The 26,338-nt window shown below is 34.4% G+C and overlaps 4 protein-coding genes and 2 long non-coding RNA genes across 10 annotated transcripts in view; 4 read left to right on the top strand and 2 right to left on the bottom strand.

Annotated features, from left to right (window-relative positions):
- LOC126866639 (uncharacterized) overlaps window positions 1-12,795 on the top strand; it is a 59,514-nt gene extending 46,719 nt beyond the window's left edge. For 3 of the 4 annotated variants that reach the window (XM_050620478.1, XM_050620481.1, XM_050620480.1), the window contains 6 exons: window positions 2,431-2,698; window positions 6,215-6,381; window positions 7,604-11,356; window positions 11,553-11,598; window positions 12,076-12,264; window positions 12,525-12,795. In XM_050620478.1, the coding sequence (XP_050476435.1) occupies window positions 2,431-2,698; window positions 6,215-6,381; window positions 7,604-11,356; window positions 11,553-11,598; window positions 12,076-12,264; window positions 12,525-12,554 (4,453 nt within the window). In that variant the 3' untranslated portion in view covers window positions 12,555-12,795. Of the gene's footprint in view, window positions 1-372; window positions 1,602-2,430; window positions 2,699-6,214; window positions 6,382-7,603; window positions 11,357-11,552; window positions 11,599-12,075; window positions 12,265-12,524 lie in introns of all 4 variants that reach the window. The other variant, XM_050620479.1, reaches the window with a different exon arrangement.
- On the bottom strand, window positions 1,193-1,999 carry LOC126866668 (uncharacterized). Its single transcript, XR_007689996.1, has 2 exons — window positions 1,884-1,999; window positions 1,193-1,713 (listed from the first exon to the last, which is right to left on the bottom strand). It is a non-coding gene; the product is annotated as an uncharacterized LOC126866668 (long non-coding RNA).
- On the top strand, window positions 12,623-15,074 carry LOC126866653 (inositol-tetrakisphosphate 1-kinase-like). Its single transcript, XM_050620509.1, has 5 exons — window positions 12,623-13,272; window positions 13,437-13,535; window positions 13,600-13,741; window positions 13,891-14,027; window positions 14,092-15,074. The coding sequence occupies exons 1-5, from the start codon at window positions 13,117-13,119 to the stop codon at window positions 14,674-14,676; spliced, it is 1,119 nt and encodes a 372-aa protein (XP_050476466.1). The 5' UTR covers window positions 12,623-13,116; the 3' UTR covers window positions 14,677-15,074.
- LOC126866664 (uncharacterized) lies at window positions 15,062-15,972 on the bottom strand. Its single transcript, XR_007689993.1, has 2 exons — window positions 15,524-15,972; window positions 15,062-15,441 (listed from the first exon to the last, which is right to left on the bottom strand). It is a non-coding gene; the product is annotated as an uncharacterized LOC126866664 (long non-coding RNA).
- A 189-nt stretch (window positions 15,973-16,161) lies between these two features.
- Window positions 16,162-23,365, top strand: LOC126866647 (HMG box transcription factor BBX). Its single transcript, XM_050620499.1, has 9 exons — window positions 16,162-16,304; window positions 16,389-16,628; window positions 18,922-19,122; window positions 19,352-19,807; window positions 19,922-20,109; window positions 20,201-20,323; window positions 20,403-20,510; window positions 20,598-20,935; window positions 21,431-23,365. The coding sequence occupies exons 2-9, from the start codon at window positions 16,602-16,604 to the stop codon at window positions 21,517-21,519; spliced, it is 1,530 nt and encodes a 509-aa protein (XP_050476456.1). The 5' UTR covers window positions 16,162-16,304; window positions 16,389-16,601; the 3' UTR covers window positions 21,520-23,365.
- A 990-nt stretch (window positions 23,366-24,355) lies between these two features.
- Window positions 24,356-26,326, top strand: LOC126866733 (protein yippee-like 5). 2 transcript variants are annotated; one of them, XM_050620674.1, is made up of 3 exons: window positions 24,356-24,468; window positions 24,573-24,767; window positions 25,404-26,326. In XM_050620674.1, the coding sequence occupies exons 2-3, from the start codon at window positions 24,607-24,609 to the stop codon at window positions 25,591-25,593; spliced, it is 351 nt and encodes a 116-aa protein (XP_050476631.1). In that variant the 5' UTR covers window positions 24,356-24,468; window positions 24,573-24,606; the 3' UTR covers window positions 25,594-26,326. The 2 variants fall into 2 exon arrangements, with proteins under 2 accessions (XP_050476631.1, XP_050476632.1); XM_050620675.1 differs by having other exon boundaries at window positions 24,377-24,468; window positions 24,606-24,767.
- The last annotated feature ends 12 nt before the right edge of the window (window positions 26,327-26,338 follow it).

Here is a 26,338-nt window from a genome sequence, read left to right as displayed (position 1 = left end):
CTTCGAATAGGAAACGGGAAACGTTGATGTTATCGTTAACGATCGAGAGTGCGCGTTAAATTGTGCGATCTTTCGCACGACCGTCTTCTGCTCTGTGCTTCCAACCTAATCACAATGGACGAATTAATATAGAAATACTACGGATACGAATCTATTTATCTTCGTTTCGTAATAAACGTTTTATACGAAATGAAGTAGTCCTTCGTCTCTTGGAAGGTAGAAAGACGGCGAATTTATAAAAATTCCAAGAGATTTTCGGAATCGTCGTGGAGCAAGTTTTAATCGTCAAAGCGATCGTTAAAAAGTTTTAATGGAATTCGAAGCGATACGAATCTCAGAGATGGCACGATACTACGACTCTCTTTGTTTCAGGTTCCCTATGCTTCACGTTTTTATCCGGAATCGACCGAGCTAAATTAATGAAAATAACGTACGAAGCGTCTAACGAGAGAAGATCTTTATTACGGCGATGTTTATACATTATTCAAGCAGCCGAGCGTTTAATCGAGCGATTTGAAATTCCAGCGTCGATTTTTCTATCGTTGCCTATGAATACGATGATAAATATTAATGCTGCTCTGCGTTGAAATCGTGTTATTAAAGTCTATGAATTATTTTGAATTTTTATACACGGTTATTCGACGGCCAGCTTCGAAATTTTAGCATTCCGTGTTTTTCCAGGCTTCGAAACTTCGAAACTCCTAGCTTTATTCCGAAAGTTTCCGCTTCAAAGGCTCTCGGATATTTTCTTTTTGTACAATTTTTTTGTCGGGTATATTCACTTGCATGCACGTTGCATAGATGAATAAACGTTTCGTAGTTGGTAAAGTAGATATTTCTGAATATTCGTCGTTACCAAAAGCGTTCGCGTCGACTCGTTTGATATCTTTCATCGCGAGTTTATCGCTGCTTCGATGTTGCATCTCGTAGCTGAATTCTCGTCGATCGTAATTCAAAGGAACGTTGTTCCATTTACGTGTCGATTTTATTTGCATCGACGACGATCGAGCTTCTCTCGGCGAGGACGAGTGACGAAACAAAAAATCGTGAAACGTGCGGAACGAACACGCGGCAACGAAGTGACGATGATTAATCGATACGTCGAATATCGACGAATTAAACAATTCGATAGAACACGATAACGAGACGAAAGTTCGAGTTCCCTCGATTCGAATATTTCAAGTATCGATACTGGCACGTTCGATGCTTGAGAAACTGGTCAATTTGGTGGACGACAGAAAATCGATAACGAGGAAAGAAGCGACTCCCTTTAAGGATCGATATTACCGCGTATAGATAGTTTTTAGAGTGGCCAGCAACCTGTACAATGCCGACGACGTAATGCATGGTTTGATTTTCTATCACGGAACGTGGAAGAGGTGGAAGCTCGACCAGGGCAACCACCCTTGTCGCACAGAAATCAGTAACTTTGTTATCGTCGATTCTTCGACTTACCCGTTTTTAAACGACGATATTTCTTATTTTTCCTTCTTTCGTTCCTTCGCAACGTCGCGACTCGCAACGTACTTACGTTCTCTCTTAATCGATAGAGGGGGCAAGAATACTTTTCTCGAAGAAACAGGAGATTTGGTATTATTTAGGTATCGAGTAGCTTATCGTTGAAAACATTCAAGTTGTATAAATTTTATTTTGCTTTATATATAAATTTTATTTATGTAATTTACGAAAGATGGATGGAATACAGATCGCAACCTTATTTCAATTTGTTGTAGATTTAATTAAACTACAGCGTGATCTTTAACAGAATCTTCTTAGCTGTAATTCCAGTTCACGAGTGATACGTGAAATTTTATTTTACATATACGCACATACAAAATTCGTTTACGTGATTTACGGAAAATGAATGGAATACAGGTGGTAACCTTATTTCAATTTGTTGTATATTTAATTAAACCACAGCGTAATCTTGAACAGAATCTTCTTAGCTGTAATTCCAGTTTACGAGTGATACGTGACATTTTACTTTACGCATATACGCACATATAAAATACATGTACGTGATTTACGGAAAATGAATGGAATACAGGTGGTAATCTTATTTCAATTTGTTATAGATTTAATTAAACCACAGCGTAATCTTTAACAGAATCTTCTTAGCTGTAATTTCAGTTCACGAACGATTCGTAAAATAATTTTTACTGTGTCGTGTTTTTAAATTAATTAAATTCCTTTTAAAACGCTTTATAGCTGGAGCGCAGATTTTGACGCATTCGCGAGAAACTTAAGAGCGTAAAATGCACGTAAAACGAACGCTATATCAACGTAACACGAAATATCAACGTTAAGTATCCGTTAGAATTTTCAACGAATAGAACGTACCCGTTTGATTACGTTTATAAAAATATTAATTCTATCCACGATATTTGCAAACGTTCTACCGATAAATACGATTTGTTCTTTCGTTCGCAGGAGGAAGCCTGACGTTTTAGAGTACTTGGACCTTTGCACGGATCCACCTCTTCGTTTGCCCGCCTCTTCTTGCCACTCGAGAATGCAGTCACAGTCGGCGTGCGATTGTTATTGCAAAACTCGCGTGCCGATAGCGCGACAAAGAGAAGAAATTCAATACGCAAGAAGCGGCATCAGAGGGTCGAGAAGCTCTGTTCGTCGAACAGAAACGGCGAGAAGCGCGAGGAAAGTTACATTAACAGCGGCGAAAGCGGTCAACGATGAACAGGTATCGGTGTAACGAGAAACCCGGTCAAATGGCGAATAGGAAAATTGATGGGAATAACAAGCGATAAAAAGAAGAAGAAAAAGAAAACGAAACTAACGCTCGTAAAATGTGGTAGACGTATAGATGAGATACAGCATCGATTTTGGTATTTCAGATTCATGGGATTTTTATTACGATATCGCGAGGATCTTGCGTAATCGATAATCTCAAGCGAGATAATTCTGAGAAAGAGATTTCGCTAATTTCTTATATAGAGATACTTTCAAAGTTTTTTTTTTTTATTTATTTATTTACATTTTACAATTTGTCCAGTAGGACGTTTGGTAAAATATTATAGCTTAGTGGTATAATAATATAACACGTGGATGGCTACCCCCAGTGAGATACCATCTTCGAATTCTTTCAAAGTTACCTGTTGTTTATTCGATCAATCGGGGAGAGACGCGATCGCGAGGAAGCGCGTCAACGGCAGTCGTAAATTCCCGTTACGATCAGCTAATCGACGCCACGAACAGATCGATCTTCCATTTCAGTTAGGATAACAGGGATGGTTGAATTAGTATAACACCGAGGACATCGGGGCCTTTCCTTTGGAATTTTTGGGAAAGTCCCCAATACCTTAGGCTAGACTTTTTATTATAGCTGTACTTAAATAATAAAACTTGGAAGTAGTTGTTTATGATTTACTCCGATTATGTTTGTCAGAGATTTATGACAGTAGGCTTGGGCTCGTAGTGACACGTCTGGTCGCTAAACGTAGCCACGGTCACGGGATGGACGTTTTTACTTAACAAAGGTATGGAGTAGTTGTATAACTCTCCTTAAAAATATAGTTGACCCGAGGAGTACAGAGAAAAGTACACGAGTGAGTTCCACTTGGACTGTGGACAAGTAAGTGCAGTCCCACTGGGACTTTGGAGAAGTCATTTGCCATCCTGTTCATCCTGTTCACCGTTATTGAACCTAAGATTATTGTCATCGGTATCTCGAGTATCTAATCGCCACGGCTAATTGTCAAATTCTGAAATAATCATATTTGTACCGTTAATTGTCATCTATATTGTATAACAACAATGGCTAATCCAAACGAAGGTTCGTTAAACGCCCCTAACCGCAATGATAACTCGACGTGTATTCCCATCAACTTTGTAGAGAAAATAGTTACGCTGTTAAGTAAGGTATAAGAGAAGTAGGTGAACGATCGAAGGGTGACAACCCGGTAAAGAGATGTTAACTAAGAGACGAACCAGCGAAGCTGGGTGACGATGCTGTTGCAATGGGAAACTCTTGCTCGGTGGTGATTGCCCCACCACTCGAGGGTGGAATTCATTTTTACCTGATAGAGCAATAACCATAAGGAACCTCTTGACTCGAAGATGTTTTTTGCCACTTAACCCGTTAACGGTAAATCAAAAAGCCTCGTTTTATGACAGTTCCTTAGGATTATTGCGATCCAACTAATTGCGTTGACGTGGCGAGTGGCCGCCTCGACCGAGAGATTCCTGGCTATGCAAGGAGTCACCCGACGAAACACCTGTATCATTTACCTTTCACCACTCTTCTGATACCTCTCTGAATACGATTGTACGCTGTATTTACGTAATTTGGATAATATTAGGTCGTCCGAAAATTTTCTCTCGTTTTATAAGGAAATAATGGATGCACATTTCCCGTTTTATATTATTTCATCGTGTTGAGAATTGTGGATCTTTGAGGCCGAAATAATGTTATAGGAACACTAAATTTACACCGAGGATTAATAAGAAAATAATAATGTATTTATTTCATGGACGATTGCTTATATATTCATCGATACACATTTGCACGCGTCTCAGCACTTTCTTCTATACCCGACTGTAAACCGACTCTTCGACGACCCTTAACCGACTGTGGAGTTTACATTCGTCTGTTTTCGAGACGCTTCGGACACACATACTTCCACACACTGATATTCACATACAAGTATTACGCGCTTAACCTAGTCCAGCACAGAAAATTATACATATCTCAACACATCGAATTACGTACGATCCATTTTGTTCTACCGAAAGTAAAGATCACAACGTTCGACGGATTAGGTTTCGCGTTTGTATAAAGATGCGTCGTTGTGAAACACGTGTCTGTAAAAGAAAGACACTTTTCGGACAATGCAATAGTTGCTCTTTAAATTGCAATTTAGTAACCGCAATAAGTTGCAGTAATAAAATCACAAAATAAGAAAACAGTCGTTTCGTCGCGACTTAATTCCATGTTACAACAGTCACACGTAGAAGGTATTAGGTCGTCCGAAAATTTTCTTTCGTTTTATAAGGAAATAATGGACTACTATAAGGAAATAATCGAACTACGTACGATCCATTCTACCAAAAGTAAAGATCACAACGTTCGACGGATTAGGTTTCGCGTTTGTACAAACATGCGTCGTAGTGAAACACGTGTCTGTAAAAGAAAGACACTTTTCGGACAATCCAATAGTTGCTCTTTAAATTGCAATTTAGTAACCGCAATAAGTTGTAGTAATAAAATCACAAAATAAGAAAACAGTCGTTTCGTCGCGACTTAATTCCATGTTACAACAATCACACGTAGAAGGTATTAGGTCGTCCGGAAATTTTCTTTCGTTTTATAAGGATATAATGGATGCATAACATTTTCCGTTTTATATTATTTCATCGAACTACGTACGATCCATTTTGTTCTACCGAAAGTAAAGATCACAACGTTCGACGGATTAGGTTTCGCGTTTATATAAAGATGCGTCGTTGTGAGAGACGTGTCTGTAAAAGAAAGACACTTTTCGGACAATCCAATAGTTGCTCTTTAAATTGCAATTTAGTAACCGCAATAAGTTGCAGTAATAAAATCACAAAATAAGAAAACAGCCGTTTCGTCGCGACTTAATTCCATGTTAGAAAGTATTAGGTCGTCCGAAAATTTTCTTTCGTTTTATAAGGATATAATGGATGCACAATGTTTTCCGTTTTATATTATTTTATCGAACTACGTACGATCCACTTTGTTCTATCAAAATAAAGATCACAATGTTCGATAGATTAGGTTTCACGTTTGTACAAAGATGCGTCGTTGTGAAACACGTGTCTGTAAAAGAAAGACACTTTTCGGACAATGCAATAGTTGCTCTTTAAATTGCAATTTAGTAACCGCAATAAGTTGCAGTAATAAAATCACAAAATAAGAAAACAGTCGTTTCGTCGCGACTTAATTCCATGTTACAACAATCACACGTAGAAGGTATTAGGTCGTCCGAAAATTTTCTCTCGTTTTGTAAAGATGTAATGGATGCATAACATTTTCCGTTTTATATTATTTCATCGAACTACGTACGATCCATTTTGTTCTACCAAAAGTAAAGATCACAACGTTCGACGGATTAGGTTTCGCGTTTGTACAAAGATGCGTCGTAGTGAAACACGTGTCTGTAAAAATAAGACACTTTTCGGACAACCTAATAGAATACTCGAATTTTAGATGATTTATTCGTTGTCCGATTTGCAGCTCGATAGCAAGAGATCCAGCGCAACTGTTTCGGATTCGCCGGTGCTTAGTCCGGAAACAACGGCCATTCTCGAGAACGTAGAAAAGTTGATGAAGGACGCGCAGATCCAAATGAAGGAGATAAGTTTGTCCGCTACGTGCGGTCGCCTTCAAAAATGCACAGACGTGTAAGTGTCCCTATCGATACGCGTGCTTTTCCCTACGAAATCTATCCGATACTTTGCAACGCGATTGATACATCCTCGAACAACGCTCGTTTTTCCTCTCGGTCGATGGATACGCGCTGCGTATTTAGTTTTGTAATTTCATGTAGTAAACTGTGGCTTCGTAACGAACTACGTAGCCACGGAAGAGCGTCGGAAGAGCTGGAGGAAAAGCGCGCGTCGACGATGCTCGTGTCGTGTAAAATTAAGGTAAAAATAAGGAACTTGTTAATTTCCGAAAAGGAGATTAAGTTCTTTTTATTTTTTACTCAATTTATACAATTTTTTCGGTTCGCGATGATACACTTTCGATACTTGGATTAGTTAAGAATTTTTTTATTAGACTGACTGGATGATTTTGAAGGGAGCATTTATATTCTTCCATTCGTTGGAGTGGGAGAAGGTTTTGTTTATACTTAGTGTAAAATTCGGAGAACGGCTGGAGTGATCGAATGCCACTCAGGCGGCTGAGAACGGGTGCTGACCGGACGGTCACACGCGATAAGGCGTTCGGAATTTCGGTTTGTTATATACAGTTGCTCGAATTTCGTCTGTGACACTCGTGTCGCGACCGGCATACTTCAAATCCGATGACCGACGATGGAAGAAGAAAGTAATCGGATCCGATCGAAAGTCAAATCATAAGAGTCTCAGTCTTAAAAAGTCACGCCTAGAGTTCGGAAGTGGATTGTAAAGTGGATTGTTGTTAGAAAAAAAAAAGTTTTCTTTTTTATTTTTCACCTCAAATTTCTTTTTTTTTTATTTTGTTATTTTACGAAACTCTCTCGCTCGTCAATTCGCTCGTTTATTTATATCGGTCGGGGGACAGTCGGAAAATTTGAACTCCACTGCGTTTGACGGTTGAAAATAACGGCGACATCGTTTTGCCTCGGAGTTTGATTATTAATACAATATGTGTATGCGTCCTACGATATTGATGCTCCGAGGCAAAACAACAATAAGATTTGAATTTATTAGCGTGCCGCCACAGATCATTCAACAAGGAAGATCTACCGTCTTCGAGTAAATAATAAATCGATAACATCCACGTACCGCGTCTGTCGCGCGTGTTGCTCGTGTCTCGTCCGGTTTCTCGTACGATGCTGTAGGTTAAATGGTTCGAAAAATTCTCTCTCCTTCGTCGAATTCTCAACGATATCGATACACAGCCTGACGTTTCTTTCAGACATCCGGACGAGGCGGCGTTCGACGACGAGAACGATCAACTGTTGTACATCCGTGAACGAGTGGCTTACAAGTTTCAAGAAGCGAACGGCTGGATCGACGAGGGATCCAGCGATCGTCGACCTGGTCGTGAGCAACGCGACGCGATCAAAGCCAAGAGGACGGTCGATCTAACGGCGCCTAAATTTCAAACTTCCGACGATCGTTACGAGGAATTCTCGCGACGAAGGAAGCGGTACGTTCAAAGATTCGGACTTTCCTCTTCGTGTCCCGCGCCCGAGGACGACGAGCGCAGAGACGAACATCGTATTACGCGTCCTCCGCCAGAGGACACGCGGAGAGACGACAAGAGGGCGAACGCGTTCTCGGTGCGGATGGGCCCTTCGGTGAATATCAAGGGAGACCTGGTCACCCAAAGCTTGGCAAGCATTCGCATCTCACCGGATCCGTCGTTCGTGCAAGAAAGTCGCAACGTCGCCACTTACGTGGTTCGTCGTGACTTTCGCGGCAAGGACGGCTCTCCGAGAAAGAGGGAGAAAGTCGTAAGAATAGCGGAGGATGGCGAAAGTAGGACGAAGGGGAAATCGAAGAGGGCGAGTTGGAAAGACCGCGTGGAGAGTGGCGATGGATCGGACGCGGCGCGCGTTCCTGGGAAATCGGAAACAGTTGCGGCAGAGGGATCCTGCGATGGTTTGGCGAAGGACGAAAAATTGGACGATAAACTGGACGATAAACTGGACGAAAAATTGGACGAAAAATTGGGCGATGTGCGCGAAACGACAACGAAGGATCTCGAGAGCGAGGGGAACCTGGAGTCGACGGATCGCGACGACGAGGTCGCGTTGAAGGAAGATTTCAGAGAAACGATCGGGGACAATTCGAACGACGAATCCGAGAGTGAAATTATCGAGGAAGGGACGGACGATTCGGCGATGAAGATATCGGCAAGGGGCAACCAGAAGCAAGTGAGATTCGACGAGCGAGTCTCGCAGAGGAAGGAATCCCCTGGAGAGGAAATAGTCGAGGACGGGAGTCCATCGCGAGCGAAGAATCACGAAAGTCTCGTCGAGTCGCAAAATACGGAAGGAGCGGATGCAATTTGCGAGGAGAATTCGAAAACACCGTCGACGTTCGTCGAACGTTTGGAAAGCCGACGAGCTTCGAACGATCAATCCGAACGACTCAAAGCCCCTTCGAGGAAACTTCGAACAAACGACGAGCAGGTTCCGTTATCGAGCAAGCAGGTGGAAGAAATGCGCAAGACCGATAATAGAAGACGCAAGGAGGTTTGCGAGAAGCGAAGAACGGAGGAGGATGAGCGCTATAAGGCGATAGATAAACGTTTCGCAGACATCGTTCAAACATATTGCGACAGAGACGAGAAACAAGCGGGGAATTACGCGGAGGACAACGTTTCGTCGTCGAGCGCGATCTTAACGGAAGATAGCGAGGAATCGGACGATCTTTGCAATTTGTACGAACCTTCCGTGGACGAGCTGGACCAGGTGTTGCTTTCGTACGATAAGATAATCGAGAGCGTCGTTCGATCGACGAAAACGATAGACAGGTTTCTTTCGCGACCGGAGCTCGACGAATATCGCGCGCAAGATACGACGAGAGGAAAAGCCGACGGGAAATACACCGCTGATACGGTTGCGATAAACAGCGCGAAGATCGCAACGGTGGAAACCGATGGAGCGGGAAATTTATCGAAACAAATTACGGCTGATCTGGCTGATCGGTTTCACGCGCGCGCTAAACACAGCGCGCTATCGAAAATAAAGAAGAACTCGACGATTAGGTCGGGGAAATTTGCAAAGCGGAATGCAACGATTGAATTGGAAAATTGGGAATTCGATCGGAGTGCAGAGATGCAGGTGGAAGAACGTCGAGATCGGACGAAATCGACGATCGAAGATAAACGATTGCTAACGAGGAATAAAGCGAACGCGAACGAAGAACGCCAGCTTGATAGGATCGAACGAACGAAAGCTACAACGTGTTTAAAGTCGCCCGTATCGAAGAGAAACGAGGATGGTTCGAGGAGAAGGTGTATCGCGCCGAAGGTCTCGGACAAATTTACGGCGCGAATTTTCGCAACGAACTCGAGGACGAAGGATGGAACGTCTCCTCCTCGGAGGAGAACGTCGAACGAAGAAACCACCGGCTCGAGCGAAGATAACAGCAGGAATTACGAAACGACGACAAACGGTACCAACGAGGCGAGAGACATTTTTCCTCGTAAAACGCGTTTATTTCGAATCGTGAACGATAGCTCGAGCTTGACCGCCTCTTCGATCTGGCCGCAGTCTTCGAGCACGGATACGAAGAGCGCGAACGATACGAAGATGTCGCAAGAGACGTGCAGGTCAACGACGATGAAAGACGAGTCTCGCGACGAGAGGGCCACGATTCTCAGGATAAACGCGCTGCAATCGAAGGAAGGAGAGGTCCAGAGAGGTAATTTCGACGACACGACGTTGCGCAATATCGTTCGCCCCGCTGTCTTAAAGGATGTCGCAGCGGAAGAGAAGATGGAGGCAAACTTGATGGCGCTCGCTGTTCGAGAAGAAACACGCTTCGTAGAAGATAAAATAAAGAGCATGCTGAAGGTAAACGAGATAGTACCTCTGATGGCGAAGAGCTTGTTGCAGAGTTTGAAGAACGACGAGGCCGGTCGTGGAAACTCGCGGTCGCTAGTTTCCGGCAAATCGTCGATATACAACGCGGTTTCGAACGACGTTCGTATGGTCGGAGCGACGAAATCGGATGACGAGTCTGAGAAACGAGATTCGCAAGTGGAACACGCGCGGCTTGAAACCAACACGAACGAAGAAATTATCGAAAAAGATATTTCGATAAAGGATAAATCTGAACGCGACCACGCTGTTCTTAACGAGTCGATTCCTAACACCGAGGACCGATCGTCTTTAAAATGTAACCTTGATGTATCGAGAAACGAACATTCTGCAGATAAAATAGACGGCGATATCGGGTTGGCGGAAGACGTTAAAATAAGCGGTGGAATTGATAATACGAAAAAAGATTCTGAAAAGAATGACGAGAATAGTATCTCGAAGAACGATGCGAATTTGCGGATAGAAGTAAGCGAGAAAGAAAACAAAACCTCTACGAGAACTGCGTCTAATATTATTCGCGAGCCAATCGGGAGCAAAGAATGCCACGTTGCTGAAACTTTAAGGAATAATCTGCTGCGGGATATCGATGAAAGAATGAATTTACACGACAATGAGGCAGCTGTGAAGGATATTAACGAAACTTGGCTGAAAACGAACGACGACGAAGATGCGAAGCGTGACGACCTTGAAACTTGGAACAAAAGATCGGTATCTTCGAACGATGCGGTTGGTGAATTGAGAGAAGAGAAATCTGTAGAATTATGTTCGCAGAAAAATTCAGGCAAAAACGAACAGTTTGATAATAATATTTCGCAGGGTTTATCGTCTGATTCTTTGCGCGATTGCGCGTCTCTTCGATCTTCCTCGAGGAACCTTTCGAAAACTTCATCGAATAATACGAAACTTTCACAGGAGGCGAATAAATTCGAGCAGATGGAAACGAGCAACGCGATTGCTGATAAAATAAGCGATATAAATAACTCGCATTTCGATAGCTTATTCGAGAAAAAGAACATTTTATCCGATGTGTATGACGGAATGGACAAAAAGTTCTTCTCTTCTACGTGTCTTGATGGCAATATCAATTATTCAAGTTTACTCAATCAACGACAGAGGTAAAGGAAATATCTTAAAACACGCGCGATTTCAAGTAATTTAATTAATTAATCGGTCGTTATACGTGTAATGTTTGGTCGTATTAAGTAAAAAAAATATTTATGAAATTATATCTACGATTATTTAATTACTGTCGTTATTTTCTTTAATCGATTTCCTTCAAATTGTACTATTCTCAAATTATACTTTTTACAGGCTTTCTAATGGCACGTCTACGATATCAACGATAGAATCGAACAAGGTACGAAATATTCGTTTAACATTCAATGTGTCCAACGTAATAATTAAACTGCGAATAATTGTACAAGTTCGTATTTTTACGAATATAATTAAAATAATAGAATCCAGGCAGGAGTTTGTTTTCTCTGTTAAATATTATAACGTACTCTGTATATTTAAGCATCTTGAAATTTTGTATAATCCGTTTTCAATAGAGTAGTCCAGCAATAATTCATTTGGCAGGAAGTCTCCTGCCTTTTGTATTAAGAATATATTATCATGTTGGCAATGGTGAGAATTAAAACGAATTTGCTCGATTTTATTAATTTTTAATTAAATTTCTTTAAAGTTATCAAAGTTCTTTTTAATTAACTTTAAATTTAATTTTTAGTTGATTTCATTAAATTTTAATTTTTCCGAATAAAATCAATAAAAATAATTAATATTTAAATTTGTATATTTTTTAAATTCTTCGTCTAATTACGTCTCATTATCTCAGATGGAAATTTCGGATACTTCACACTCCGAAGGGGAACTATACATGCCAAGTTCCGGTTCATATTCTCTCGGAGAAGTTCGAATGTTGACAAAGATTCGATCAGATGGCGAAAACACCGATGATTTCGATAATAACGTCGCGATTTTCGTTACGAAAGAGATGTTGACTTCTTGGAACGAATCTTCAAAGGTAAAATAACAAATTTCGTAATATATATATATATATATATATATATATATATACACATACATGAAATAATATTAAAATTATATTATTTTATAATGATATGTATTAGTATCAAAATTATTCTAATTAAAATCTTAAAATTAAGATCTTAGTAAGAAATTAAATTATTTAAAGAAATTTCAATGCTATATTATCATATTGTTAATTGAACCTTTATTATGAGAACTATACTTTTTAATTATACTTAATCGATTTATTTTTAGTCTCTCATACAGAGCATGGGAGAAATTTAAAATTGCTGATTTGATAGAAAGCGCGTCATAGAAACATGAACACGAAGAATGTATATTGCAAATACTGCAATTGAAGATGCAACGACGGTGACACATTCCCGAATATTTATGATTTGAAAGGACCATTAAATACACGATAAAAAATATCATGAGAGTATTGTAAATAAAATGATAATTTTAGATAATCATGTTATGTGTTGGATTATTATAAGTGTCGTGTAATTAAGCATAAATAATGTGATATGTGCTTGTCATTATTATATCGCGATAACCTGTGATCATGTATTACACTATCTAAAATAAATATAACGATAACCCAAGTTGTACATGAGAATAAAATTTGAGAAAATACTTTGCTTTAAGAAAATAAACTGATTGTGTAAAATGTATATAACCAAAGGGATTACAATACCGTGGAGTATTTCTTAAATCATGCAAACATAACCTTACATTTCGGGGAAAAATATGAAATTAGTTGATACAAGAATTTCTGAGACAACGCATTAATAGAGTATAATTTATCTAACGGTTATTATTAAAATAATGTACTGTATACGCTTTAATGGATAAAAATTATACTCGACATAAGAAAACAACGCGAAAAAAAATGTGCGACAAGTATGTTATCGGTTACTCGATATCCGAAAAAAAACGACAAAAATTTAATTGGAATGACTTTTGTAGTGTTTGTGAGTCTGAAGGGTTTCTATTAAAAATGGTAAATAATTTTTTAAGCTTTCTGAAATTATTATTAAATAGTTATGCCATACATTATGCCTCACGTTATAATAATGTGAGGTTATGTATAAAATGTTTTATTTATAATCTATATACGTCTATAATATTTTATCAAATATTTTAGAATTGATACGTTAATTTCAGATTGATATAAACTCTGATCTTGAACCTCAGGGACCATTCCATGTTTTTATATACAAAATGACAGACAAACTAGCACATGCTGAATATGGTGATCAATATGTATGAACAAATTTTTTATATTTATTGTGATTAACAACGTTATGACAATTGATTTATATTCCAGGCCAAAGCAATTATCTCAAGAATGAAAGAATACTTCTACCAACATCCCGAAATAATAGTTATTGACCCTTTGGACAATATTAGGATTTTAATAAATCGTTATAAATCATATGAAATCTTACAAGAACAGCTACAACTCGATGGTAAATACAAATTCTTAATACTTAGATTCGATAATTTTTTATTAAAGTTAATAAAATATCGAATAACAAATTATTGATCTATATATGGCTGATATGATCTATATATAAAATATGTGAATTATATGATTATACGATCTATCTTTTTATAGGGGTATTTACTCCAAGGTTTGTAGAAATTAAAAGTAAAAATGCTATTGAGAATATATCGCTGTTAAAAATGGCAGGTATTAAGTTCCCATTTCTTTGTAAACCACTTGTGGCTCAGGGCTCCAACGATGCACATAAGGTAATTTAATCGCTGGAAAACATATGAATGTTATTTAAATATTAATAACAATCATGCTTTTTAGATGATGGTGATTTTTAATGAAGGGGGTGTGAAGGATTGTCAGCCTCCTTGTGTGGCTCAACAATTTGTCAACCATAATGCGATTCTTTATAAGATATATATAGTTGGAGAAAACTTCCACGTAGTCGAAAGACCTAGTTTCAAAAACTTTTATGAAGAAGACTGTACTGCATTAAACACAATATTTTTTAGTTCTCATGATATATGTAAGAGCGATTCCAGGTCTAAATGGTCAATTCTGACAGAGGAAGACATTCCATTAACCGTAAAACCAAAACATGAAATACTAGAGAAGATTGTTAAGAGAGTTACGGAACTTTTTGGATTGCTTTTAGTTGGTGTGGATGTTGTTATTGAAAATCATACCGGAAAATATGCGATCATAGATGTAAATATGTTTCCTGGGTATGATAGCTATCCTAATTTCTTTGAACAATTAATAAGCTGCATAAAGAAGCTATCAATTGAAAACAGAGATTTGCAGCAGCATTCTAAAATTTATACACTAAAAAAGTGTTTAAGCGATGACTTGGATTCTGGCTTTGAAAGCGACGAAAAGAAAAAATATTCTACAAAGAATAAATAATATAAGTAACAAGAAAGTGAAGGAGATTAATAAATATATCAAACTGATATTCCAGTTCACTATATTGTAACAAGTACAAAATGATATTATTTGATGAAGCAATGTATGCTTTTTTTATAATGACTTATTTCATGTTTACCCTTGACGGTATTTGAAACTGTTATAGCAGATCTGCGTTTTGTGACCTCGCTACTTTCTAACATTTTTGGGTTGTTTGTTCATGGTACATAGTTATAGTAGGGAAAGATTAATTTTGTTTATTAACTATATTAACATTTTTTAATAAATTTTGCCCATTATGGTAAGAAACGCATGACTGCCAAAGAATATTTTGTACTTTTCACTTGTATACTATATTTGCATAAATGGTTGAATAAAACACCTCTGGGATTAATATATGTAACGTATATTTATAAATTTACATTTTCATTGTGAAGTATGAAATTGTACATTAAAACTACTATAAAAATATTAAAAATACACAATGAAAGAATTATTGAATACTATATTTTTTTGTTCAAATAACACTTTCATGTAGTTGCTTATTTTGACAAAACTGTAAATACAGGGTGGTCTGTTTAAATGGTATTATCTAAATATCTATTTTCGCTGTTATATGTGACCATTGAAATACTGTAATTTCATCTTGAAAAATGTTTTCATACAACAATGAATAAGGCAGATCTGGGAGTCCAGACAACGATCTTACTAACTATAAACAGGTCTGAACACTTCCATATCGAAGATATCTGCGATGTCGTCCGTCTTTTGAGTCGAAAAAAAATCAAAATGGAGAACAAGAAATGGTCTCATTGTGCGCATATGTGATACGTATATTCATACATACAAATATTACGAATGTCCCAGACAGAGACAGAGGCAGTCTACTCATCTTTGCTTGTTTCACAGAACGAGACCCTTTTTGTCTTCCATGTTTATTTTTCGGAATTCAATTTTCGAACGATTTTCTTTAACAAGTGTCGAGACCTGTTTACTGTTTATTCATATGATCGTGCAGTAGATGCTTTGCATAGTCATTTTGATTTTCCATTATATTTCATTGGCAATCATCTCAGCATTTTTATCACAAACTGAAAAATATCTTCATCGCCTTAATCAATGCCTTAATCTCAAAGATAATGTGTAATTTATAATAAAAAATTAATAATGTCATTTATATTAATTGAGAAATATTATACAAATTTGTAAATCCTTCATTTTAAAGGGTTAAAAAGTAAAACATTCAAGGATAATAAATCTCTTTTAGTAATGTTTGTGTAGTTTAATTGGTAACACTGATATGCTCATACGCGCGAACCTTTTATTTTTTTGAACACAATGCGCACGATGCTGAAAATGTGTACAACATTAACGTATTGCTCTCTCGATAGTGTGTGTAATTTTATACGAAGCGAAACAAGAATTCAGTATTCATTAGAGACTTAAAATAATATTAGCAGTCGATACGATTTAGAATCTATTGATTCATTCAGATTAATTCTTTTGGAACGAGCACATATAGGCGCGTGACTGGTTTTAACAGTGACGTTTGTAGATTCGTGACGTTTGCACGACAAATGATTTAGTTGCAAACACAAATCGCTGGAATAATACTGTTTGTGTGACTTGTGAGTAAAACATAGCCCGAAATGTTTTTCAAAGCGACTAATAAATTTCGTGAAATGTGATAAAATATCGTGACTTTTTGCCAGAATTTTCTTTCACGTGGGCCACCAGAAACAAATGTGGACGAAGGCATCGAAGGAGGAAAAAGATAGAAATAGTACGTAAGAAGGAGAGGTTAATTCGTGCACGGAAAAGAGCCAGAGAAAGAAAGCAAGATACGGAGGAAAAGAGAGGACACTCAGTGCCGAAGCTTTATCTTTATTATGCGCCGCTGAGTGAATTGTCAAGTGAAATCAGAAATGGCTGCCAACGAGCAACAACGCAAGGTGAGTAGGGAGAAATACATTGTATTTTTCTCGAATTGCCAATGGCTTTTCGATACGCCCGTGTCAACAGCGAATTCGTAATACTGTCTAAGGTTAAATTTATCATTCTGAACAGTCGAACGTGTGATTTATTCGCGATGATTTTGAGTCAAAAAACGGGATTTGTACAATGTCTCGAGACTAGTCATACTAAAAGGAACAACAACGTCTTGGGCTTAGTTCTATGTTAATAAATATTTGACAATTAGAGGGACTCAAGAACGAATTATACAAGAATATAGTAGCATTTTGCGTGAATGGGAATTTTTTCAAGGGACGTTTCACTTCATTCAAATATTTGCCAGATCATCGGTGCATAGAAAGACGTATAAATTGTTATATGCAGTATTTACATTTGCACAAGCAGCTGTCAGTAGATGATCGGAAAGGTGTCATGAGGTCTTGGAAAAAATGTGCAAAGTGCAATTCTCTTCGATGACTGGTTCATATGAAATATGTTGCAAATTTTTTTTCAAAACATCGAAAGCTCATACGAATTTGACAGAGATAGGTAGTGCGATCGAGGCAATCAACGTACAATAGCATTAACGAAAGCTGCGACGTATGACAACCGACATGCCCTAACAATTTTTGACTATACTTCCTTCATTATATTTTTCATTATATTTTTGACTAACGATCCGATTTTTAGATAAATCGAAATTAGTGAGGAATTGCGACATTTCATACTGAAAATATCCTGGACTTTGTGCAGCTGAAGTAATTAGACAGAATACGAAAATTAACATATGCCTGTTATGACGGCGGATATCTATATTTCTTTTTCAATGAGACTACTGCTACTACTACCGTCAATTTTTATATTAATCGTATATTGTCAATATTATTACGAAATATTTCGGGAATGTGGCGAATCTTTCATTCCTTTGACATTGGATTCTCTACCAATCCAAAGCATTTGTAGATCGTTCTCCTCGTTGTACCATAAATAGACGTGATTTTCTTTTTTGTCTTAGAGTTATCATGGAACGCAATCTTTTTTTGGAAAAATCGTTTTTGCAAACGTCGCAGCAAATGGAATCTTTCTCGTGATTTTGTACTGTTAATGTTTAAATTTTATGACCGATTTCATAATATTGTGCACAGAATGTAAATTAATATATTTTTATTATACTCTTGTTTCGTAATAAAGTTGACTTATCGTGAAGGTAAAAATATTGAAAAGATATAGATAAATAACGAAAAGATTACATTCCATTAAAATGGATATATTTCTGTTTTTATTTTATTCACTTATGTATATGTATGCGTTGTATACGTGCATATGCACAATCTCCATCATATTTGTGTGTTGATTCACGTTTACATTTTTTCATCACTTGTATAACAATTCGTTAAGTATGGACGTGAATAGAACATTAGAAAAAGTATGGGGAATAACGTATACTATAAGTAATGCATTTAATTGCACTCGTAATTAAATAATCAATAAAGTTTTTTTTTATCAAGAAAATTATTTTTATAAAATTAATATACCTTACATAAAATGATAAAATATTCTTATAATTTCGTTCTTAATGTGCTTAATTGAATAAATAACTAAAAAACATATTATTTACCATTTGGTATATTATATTAGTAATAGTTTTTAGTAAATATTTCATTCAAAAAATGTTTAAATGACACTTGTTCTTATTCATTGTTAAAAAAGGGATATACACGTAGATGAGCAATGTATGCACATACATCCATTTCTTAAATTAGTAATAACATATTTTTGTGTGTATTTCTTTAAATTGTACATTTAATATAAACAATTAGTTTTAATATATTGCTATTATCTATGAATGTAGAGATAAGCATATGTGACCTTAGAATCTGTCAAGGTATGTGATTTTAAGGTTTCACAAGTGCTGTAATATAACTGAATATTGTTCTGATCTAAAAATATATGTGATTTTTTTATTGTTATATATCATATTATATAATTTTTGTAACAAATGACAACTAAATATGTTATATATATTAATTTAAGAAATGGTATTTGTGTTTATATCTAAATATTTTTGTTAATTTAATTACAAATATTTTAATTCATATCTTATTAATTGTTTAACATAGTATTAAAAACATACTTTTACTATATTTAAATAGAAATAGAAAATAATTACACACATACACACACATACTTTATTTCAATTAGATTACTTTACATAATTATTATTAACCAGTTATATATATATTTGTAAAGAGATATGTACTAATAGATCTGTCAAATTGTATTAACAATTAGGAATCACGAGAATTAAGAGAACCAGCCCACCATGCAAGGAGACCAATGAATGCTTTTCTTATTTTTTGTAAACGTCACCGTGGTTCTGTGCGATCTGGTTTCCCACATTTAGAAAATCGAGCAGTTACAAGAGTTCTTGGAGAATGGTGGGCCACTCTTCATCCAGATCAAAAACGTTCTTATACAAATCTAGCACAGGAGGTAAATTACTTGCATAAGAAGGAAGTTAAATGTCATGCTAGTAATTATACTGTTGATGTAATTTGACATAGTCAGCTGTAAATCTTACAAACTCAATACTGTTTACAATTCTACACAAATTTGTATTAAAAACTAAATATTTTTTTTAAGTTGTATATTAGAAATTTTAATTACAAATTTTTTATTTTCCTAATTTTAATTTTTATGATTACAATTTAAAATTTTTCAGTACAAAGATGCATTCTTAAATGCAAATCCTGACTTTAAGTGGTACAAATTACCAGCACCTCCTTTACGTACTTTGAATACTAGGCCTACAAACAAAAAGGCAGAAACAAATTCTAATGAGCAAATAGTAGAAAGTGTAAAATGTGAGAACAAGTCTTCCGATTATTCAAAATCTGATAAGCGAGATGGACAATCAATTCAACCAGGAAAATTAGCTGATGAATCACAAATTGGTGGCCTCAGTTCATTATTTACACCTCAAAAGACACAAGCAGCAGATGAGAAAGTGACTATTAATGGTTCTGTGATTGAAAATGATACTGAAGTTCCAAAACCTCCTAAAAAAAGATATTTAGAAGTACCTTTTTCATCTGATAATAAGAGAGAATGTAAAGCTGATCTTTTTGATGCAAAAAAGAGAAAAAAATCTGAATCAAATAATAATGTGCATCAATATGTAAGGGACCTTTTTAATCAAATTTTTCTTAATTAAATTTTCTACTTTTAAATAATTAAATAGTCGTACTATTTCTTAAAATTTCACATTTCTAACATTAACAATTGTATTTAGGATACAGAAGATGAAAAAACAGAAATAAATAATTTTTTAACTACGAACATGCCTTCAGAAGAAAGTAATTTTAGAAGTGAACGAACATGCAAAGGTTTACGTTATCAAAAGTTCCTTGCAGAACAAATGAAAAATGTTGGTGCATCAGGGCAGCAGCCTAAGAGAAGAAGACAAACTGGAAATCGTAGGTAAATAATTACAATATTTCATTAAACTTGTGTTACATGTAAAATATGATTTCATCATTAATAACCTACTTCTGATTGATGCTTTCATTAGCACTGATGGTCAAGCAACTGAAAGAAGAAACTCTATTTCTTCAAATGTCAGTGAAAAAACAGATTCCTTGAGTAGTGAAGGTGGAAATAGCTCTCGCGGCGAATTAGAGCATCTTGTTGAAAGGTAATTTAAATTCGTTTATCATTTGCATTTTTATCATATATATGGAAACAAAAAGAAATAATATAAGTATTATTTAAAGCGCCGAGGGAAATATAGAAGCATCAAAGCCAGAAGAGACAGAAACTGAAGGTGCAGAAGGACAAGTTGATTTTGGACCATGGACTGCAAGAAAAAGGTTTCGAGCTGAGTAAGTTTAATGTCATTTTATAGTGTTACGCATTAAAATATTGTGTAATATACAACGAAAATGTATTATTTTCATTTTCTTATGTAGGGACTTTAATTTAGAAAAGAAAATTGAAGCGTTACCATCTTTAAGTTTAGAAGAATTTCAGGAAAAGAAGAAGCAACAACGTACGAAAAAGAAAAAAATTGTACAAAAATTAACATCGACTTCGAATAATAAAAGGCATCAGAATAATTTCGACAGCAACGATCAAGCAAACAGTCAAAACAATACAAAAATATCTCAAACAGAACGTGAAAATTCAGAAGATGCTGAGAAACTTTTAGTTGGAAGTCAAAAAAGGAAAGCACGAAAACAAAGCATTACACGTAACGCGGCAGCTATAAATGATTCAAAGCAAATTGAGATCGAGGAACCCAATAAATGTAAGTATAGACGAAATAAACTGTATTGTTTATTTCTTACTTTCATTTTACTTCTTAGTGTTTTGTTCATAAATATAACAGAAATATTTCTTGTAAATTTTTCAGATTGGAACGTTATTATTTTTATGAAAGAAAAACTTATAAAAATTGTCTTATCTTTTATTTAGATTATCTATGTTTTCATCTATAAAGAAGTGAAAGTTACAAGAAGAAATTGTACTTTTTATTAGGAACTAGAATTCAGTTAACTAAAGCTTCAATTTATATTATAAGGTATTTATGTATGAGTTAGAAAACATAAATTTACGTTCCAATCTGCAAAGTTTTCACTTGTACTTAAGTTTTATAATTTGTAAACATTCTTGGTTTTAAAATTGAAATATTTAAGATTATGAAAATAGAGGATATTACGTTTCATGTTTGTTATTATAAATACGATATAAGCTTATATTATTTAATTATTATCAAGTTAATTAATTATGTAAATATTGATAGCATGGTGTGCATCGCCGGACTTAGAAGCACTGGCATGTCTTGCAGCAGTTGCCGCCAACAGAACAAAACTTACCAAAAATAATACATAAGAGATATATATTTTTCATATTTAGCAGTCGTTCATGACGTAAACTTGTGCTAAGTAAACCAAAATCTTATTCATTTATTTCTTAATACAATTTCTTATTAGCTGAATTATTGAAATAATTGCTTTGATTGCTGTTAAAAAAAAAAGATAATAACGTTTCCGATTTATCAAAAATGTACTACGTTATTATTGTTAATATCTATGTCGTTAATCGCTGTTAATATGAATATTAATATTGTGACTGCTATAATTATTTCGTCACTCAAAATGTAAAAATATTTCTTTTATGTTGCATGAATGTCCCACAAATGTGGTTTATGGAATATAGTTTCTTGTATAGTTTGTTAATGAATAATCTTGTTACTATTACATACTGAAGAAAGATTCTAGTTTTCACTTTGCGTTGCGTGTAATTATTAAAATGTTACGTCAAGCATTCTATACTTGTTAATAAATACCTGCAGTGCAGATGATAGCCATTTTATCTAACTTGAAATAAAAATGCCCGCATATTGATATTCATTGGGAAATTTGTGCAACTTCCAACAAAGGACGTATTATAGTCATATAGGACCTGACTAGGTAAATATTCGCTGAAGGAAAGGAAAGGTGCATGCAATAAAAGAGTGTTAGTGAGCGTGTATTATGATGATATTGGCAGAGCAAGGATTTGATCTTGCAAATTAATTTTTTTAATATAAAATGTTATAAATACTATGAAGAAGGGACGGTAACAAAATCGTGAACCTTCACAAAGCCGATGAGCAGGGCATTTTATCATATCTATGTGTAGTAACGATAACACGTAATAATTGCAAAGTCACTTGTTACTATTTTTGTTATTATCATCGGCGTACGTTTTATCTATATTTCATTATGTTCTGTAAACATTTTATGTACATAGAAATAGGTGCAGTATTATGGAAGATATCCTTCATGATCTGAATATCAAAAAAGGATATAATCAAAATATATATGTATAAATATATATATATATATACATACGCAATATACATGTACACATGAAAGAGACCACTGTTTATATGCTGTACGTGCGTACATGTAAATATACATAATAACGTTACGTATGCAAAATAAAAAATGTAAATTTTATTATTAGCGAATATTCAATATCAGAAAGCGTATGTATACGTGTATGTATATAATTTGATAAGACTACGTATATATATATGAATGTATATTTATAATATTTATATAACTATTATTCTAGAATTAAGACCATGAAAAATGCGTTTCTGTGCTCTGTTTGAGAAAGTAAGGGACTTGTCTGTGATTTTGGCTAAAGGAGTTTTTAATATTTTATATTTTTCTATTGATTTTTTTCTCTCGTTTTTCTTTCTCACTTTTTTAATTTCATTGAAGTCTAACTCCAGACACTATTAGTGAAATGATAGGAACAATTAATGTTAGTAAATTCCTCTGTAATATGGAAATGAGTATACTGATTATATTTCAAATGTGCCTTGAAGAGATATGAACATAGATATTAAACAATGACCAACAATATATTTTCGATTCGTTTCGTAATTCTAAATGTTTTTTGGCTTTTACATTTATACCTTCCACATTTTCTAATTGTGGTTACGGTACATAATTATAGCGAGGCTTTTACGGCCAACGTCCGAATATTTGGAATTATAAAAGAAAAATTAAGGGAAAGTGTTTCGAATTTTACTGCACAAACATCTATGTACCTAGCTTTAAAAGTATAATTTACACGAACATACATATTATATATATATATATATATATCTATATTATATATATACTTGTAACATATTGTATACCGTTTATATGAATAATAAAGATATAATATTTTGATGTAATCTATCGAAATTATTTACAAGATATTTTGAATACAAAAGGGATAATATATATAACAGTTCTTATTCTAAAATAACATTCATTTTTTCAATGTATGTTTATTTTAAAAAAGAAAAAAAATAATGCGTAAGGAGTCTTATTCTAAAGAAAGCTTATTACTTTTTTTAAAGAAATTTTTTTTTAAATTTTTATTAAAAAAGATTTGTTAATTTTATTTATGGTATTTATTTAAAAATATTTCCCAATTCGCATATGTATTTTAGACGCGAATATGGATAGTAATTCATAGGAATACTTCTATGAGGCATGAAATTAAATAAATATTTGAGTAATATGTATTTGCGGCATTTTCGTCATTTTCCAAAAATATATTATGATGCTTATGTTTTATTTAATTTGCTCGTGTATAAATATAGATAATATATATACATGTTTCTTCTTAGTTGTGATTTTTAACGTTAAGATTACAAATCTGTCTTGTTCATCCTCTCATTGGTATTTCGTTTTACACATTTCTATTTTTTTATTAATTTAAAAAATAATCAATTTTCACGTATCGCTATTGATGTTGATATAAGTAAATAAATTTCGTAAATATACATATAAGACCGTTAAATAACATTACATCAAACTTATTTCATAACTATTTATAGTGACACATGTTTTATAAACATATAGTTCTTTTAATTTCGATTTAAACTTACCTAAATACTGCGTTCTCATTTTAAAATTACGACTTGTATACAAAATGTTTTGCTTTCAAATTATTCACTATTTTATTAAACCATTTTTAAACTGTTGATTATGTATGTAATAATATTCATATCGAAAGAAAATTTATATTAGAGATAATAATTTTGTATTGAAATTAAAAGAATTATATGTTTATAGAACATGTAGTTTTATAAATAATCATGAAATAATTTTGATGCAATGTTATCTTGTATGTCATTTTTGTATTTTTTTCAGCGTCGCTGTGATCGCAGCGTACGAGTTTAAAATTTTCGTAGGCGGTTGTACCATCTAGAAGTTTGAAATCTATGAATCATGATTGAAACAGCTTGGCAGACTCAAGCATTTGGATAGTATTGTTGTGTAGCGTAGTGTATGTATGACGCTGTAGTGACAACTACATCAAATTACATGACTTGCTTGTTTGTAGAGTCAATGCAGTTCGCTTGAATCTACCAAGTCGTTTTTATTTCACAGTAGATACTTGGAAAGCGATTTACGATATTTCAGGATGGGTGTAATTTTCTTAGAACACATCGGAGGTACTCGGTTGTTCTCCTGCGCTTCTTGTGACACCAATCTTACAAACAGAGGTCAGCTGATAAGCACGCGTTTTACGGGCGCGACAGGCCGTGCTTTTCTATTTAACAAAGTCGTCAACTTGAATTACAGGTATTCGCGTTTTTCCTTTGTTCCTTTAAATAAATTAACGTCAAACGTAATATACAATAAGTTTATGTTTACATTTCTACCTTTTGAAAATTCTCGCGCTTGACAAAGACAATTGTGTAAGGTGGAATGTTATTATACTCATGTACCTAAGAAAGAGGGACAGAGGAGTTGAATTTAAGTAAAAACTCGAATTATCCGTTAGAGGAGAATGTGTTTAAACATATGGGAAAGAGAACTGTAATTGTTTGTAAAATTAATTACAAAGGTACAACAACATGGCGTCATTTTGTTTTGATATCTTCATTGTATTATTTGTATATTACGTTAAGATTTATTAGTACAGTTTAAAGAAACTTTGTCATTCTAAAAAAACTTATCATTATTTCAAATAAAAATAATTTTATTGTTTCATTGATTATTTAAATGTTTGTAACTTTTATTACTTATTTTATATTTATTATATGTTATTCTTAGGTACATGATTTTTGCTGTTTATACATATGTAGCTTTTTAACATTATTTAGCACACAGGATACCATTCGTAAATGTACAAAATCTCAGAGAAATTGTACTAATGGAATAATCTTATATGATTTTTGCCTATTCATAATTTAATTTGTCTACAATGATACACAGCGAGGTACAGGATAGAGTGATGTTGACGGGTCGTCACATGGTCCGAGATGTCAGCTGCAAAAACTGTGATGCTAAACTTGGGTGGGTGTATGAATTTGCCACAGACGAGAATCAACGATACAAGGAAGGCCGTGTCATCTTGGAACGTGCTTTAGTCACTGAGAGCGATGGAATGGGCGACAATATTTAATAGCATACACATAAGTAGCACGCTATAGGATAAGAATACTTTATAGTCAGTGCTAAATCAGTTGTCCTACTTCTCTGTGTTCTTTTGTTATTTGAAATAATCAAAAAGAAAAGATTATTGTATGAGTATACGATGATTTATATATAATATCTAATATCTAATATTTTTGTAAACATGAAACATTATTATTTTAAAGCAATTTTTCATTCAACAATGTATTTTGTGCTAGGTCAGATTTAAAATAAACGTTCGGTCTATTATTGTGTTAGAATTTTAAATATTTCTATGTTTTTCTATATTAAAATTTATTGTAAAGAAAAATATAGATTATATTGAATAAGTAAGATAAATTGTAAACTACGACCAAATATATTAATTAACTTAATAAATCTCAGAGAATTTGTTAGTTTATTACAAACAATATTTTAATCATATTTTTATCTACATTGATCAATAAATAGACTGCGGATGTTTATGCAAATTCATATTTTTATGAATATGTAATACTAATAAAATAGAACCTCAGAAAATATTTGTTTTACTCACCTCAAATATTAAAACGGATATTGTACTTTGAATATTTTATATATTTTTAATATTAATGCACTCTGCATTCTGATATTTTTAAATTTCTCACAATTGCATAAAAATCCTCAGTTTATTAATAAAGATACACTAAAAATAGAAAGAAACCTAATTGAATTTTGAACGTATACTAAAAAACCAAACAAAATCGACGTACATT

This window comes from Bombus huntii, chromosome 6 (genome assembly GCF_024542735.1).
Source record: "Bombus huntii isolate Logan2020A chromosome 6, iyBomHunt1.1, whole genome shotgun sequence".
In the NCBI taxonomy this organism is placed as follows: Eukaryota; Metazoa; Arthropoda; class Insecta; order Hymenoptera; family Apidae; genus Bombus; species Bombus huntii.
The sequence above is the reverse complement of the archived record's forward strand: the minus strand, read 5'-3'. Positions and strand labels throughout refer to the sequence as shown.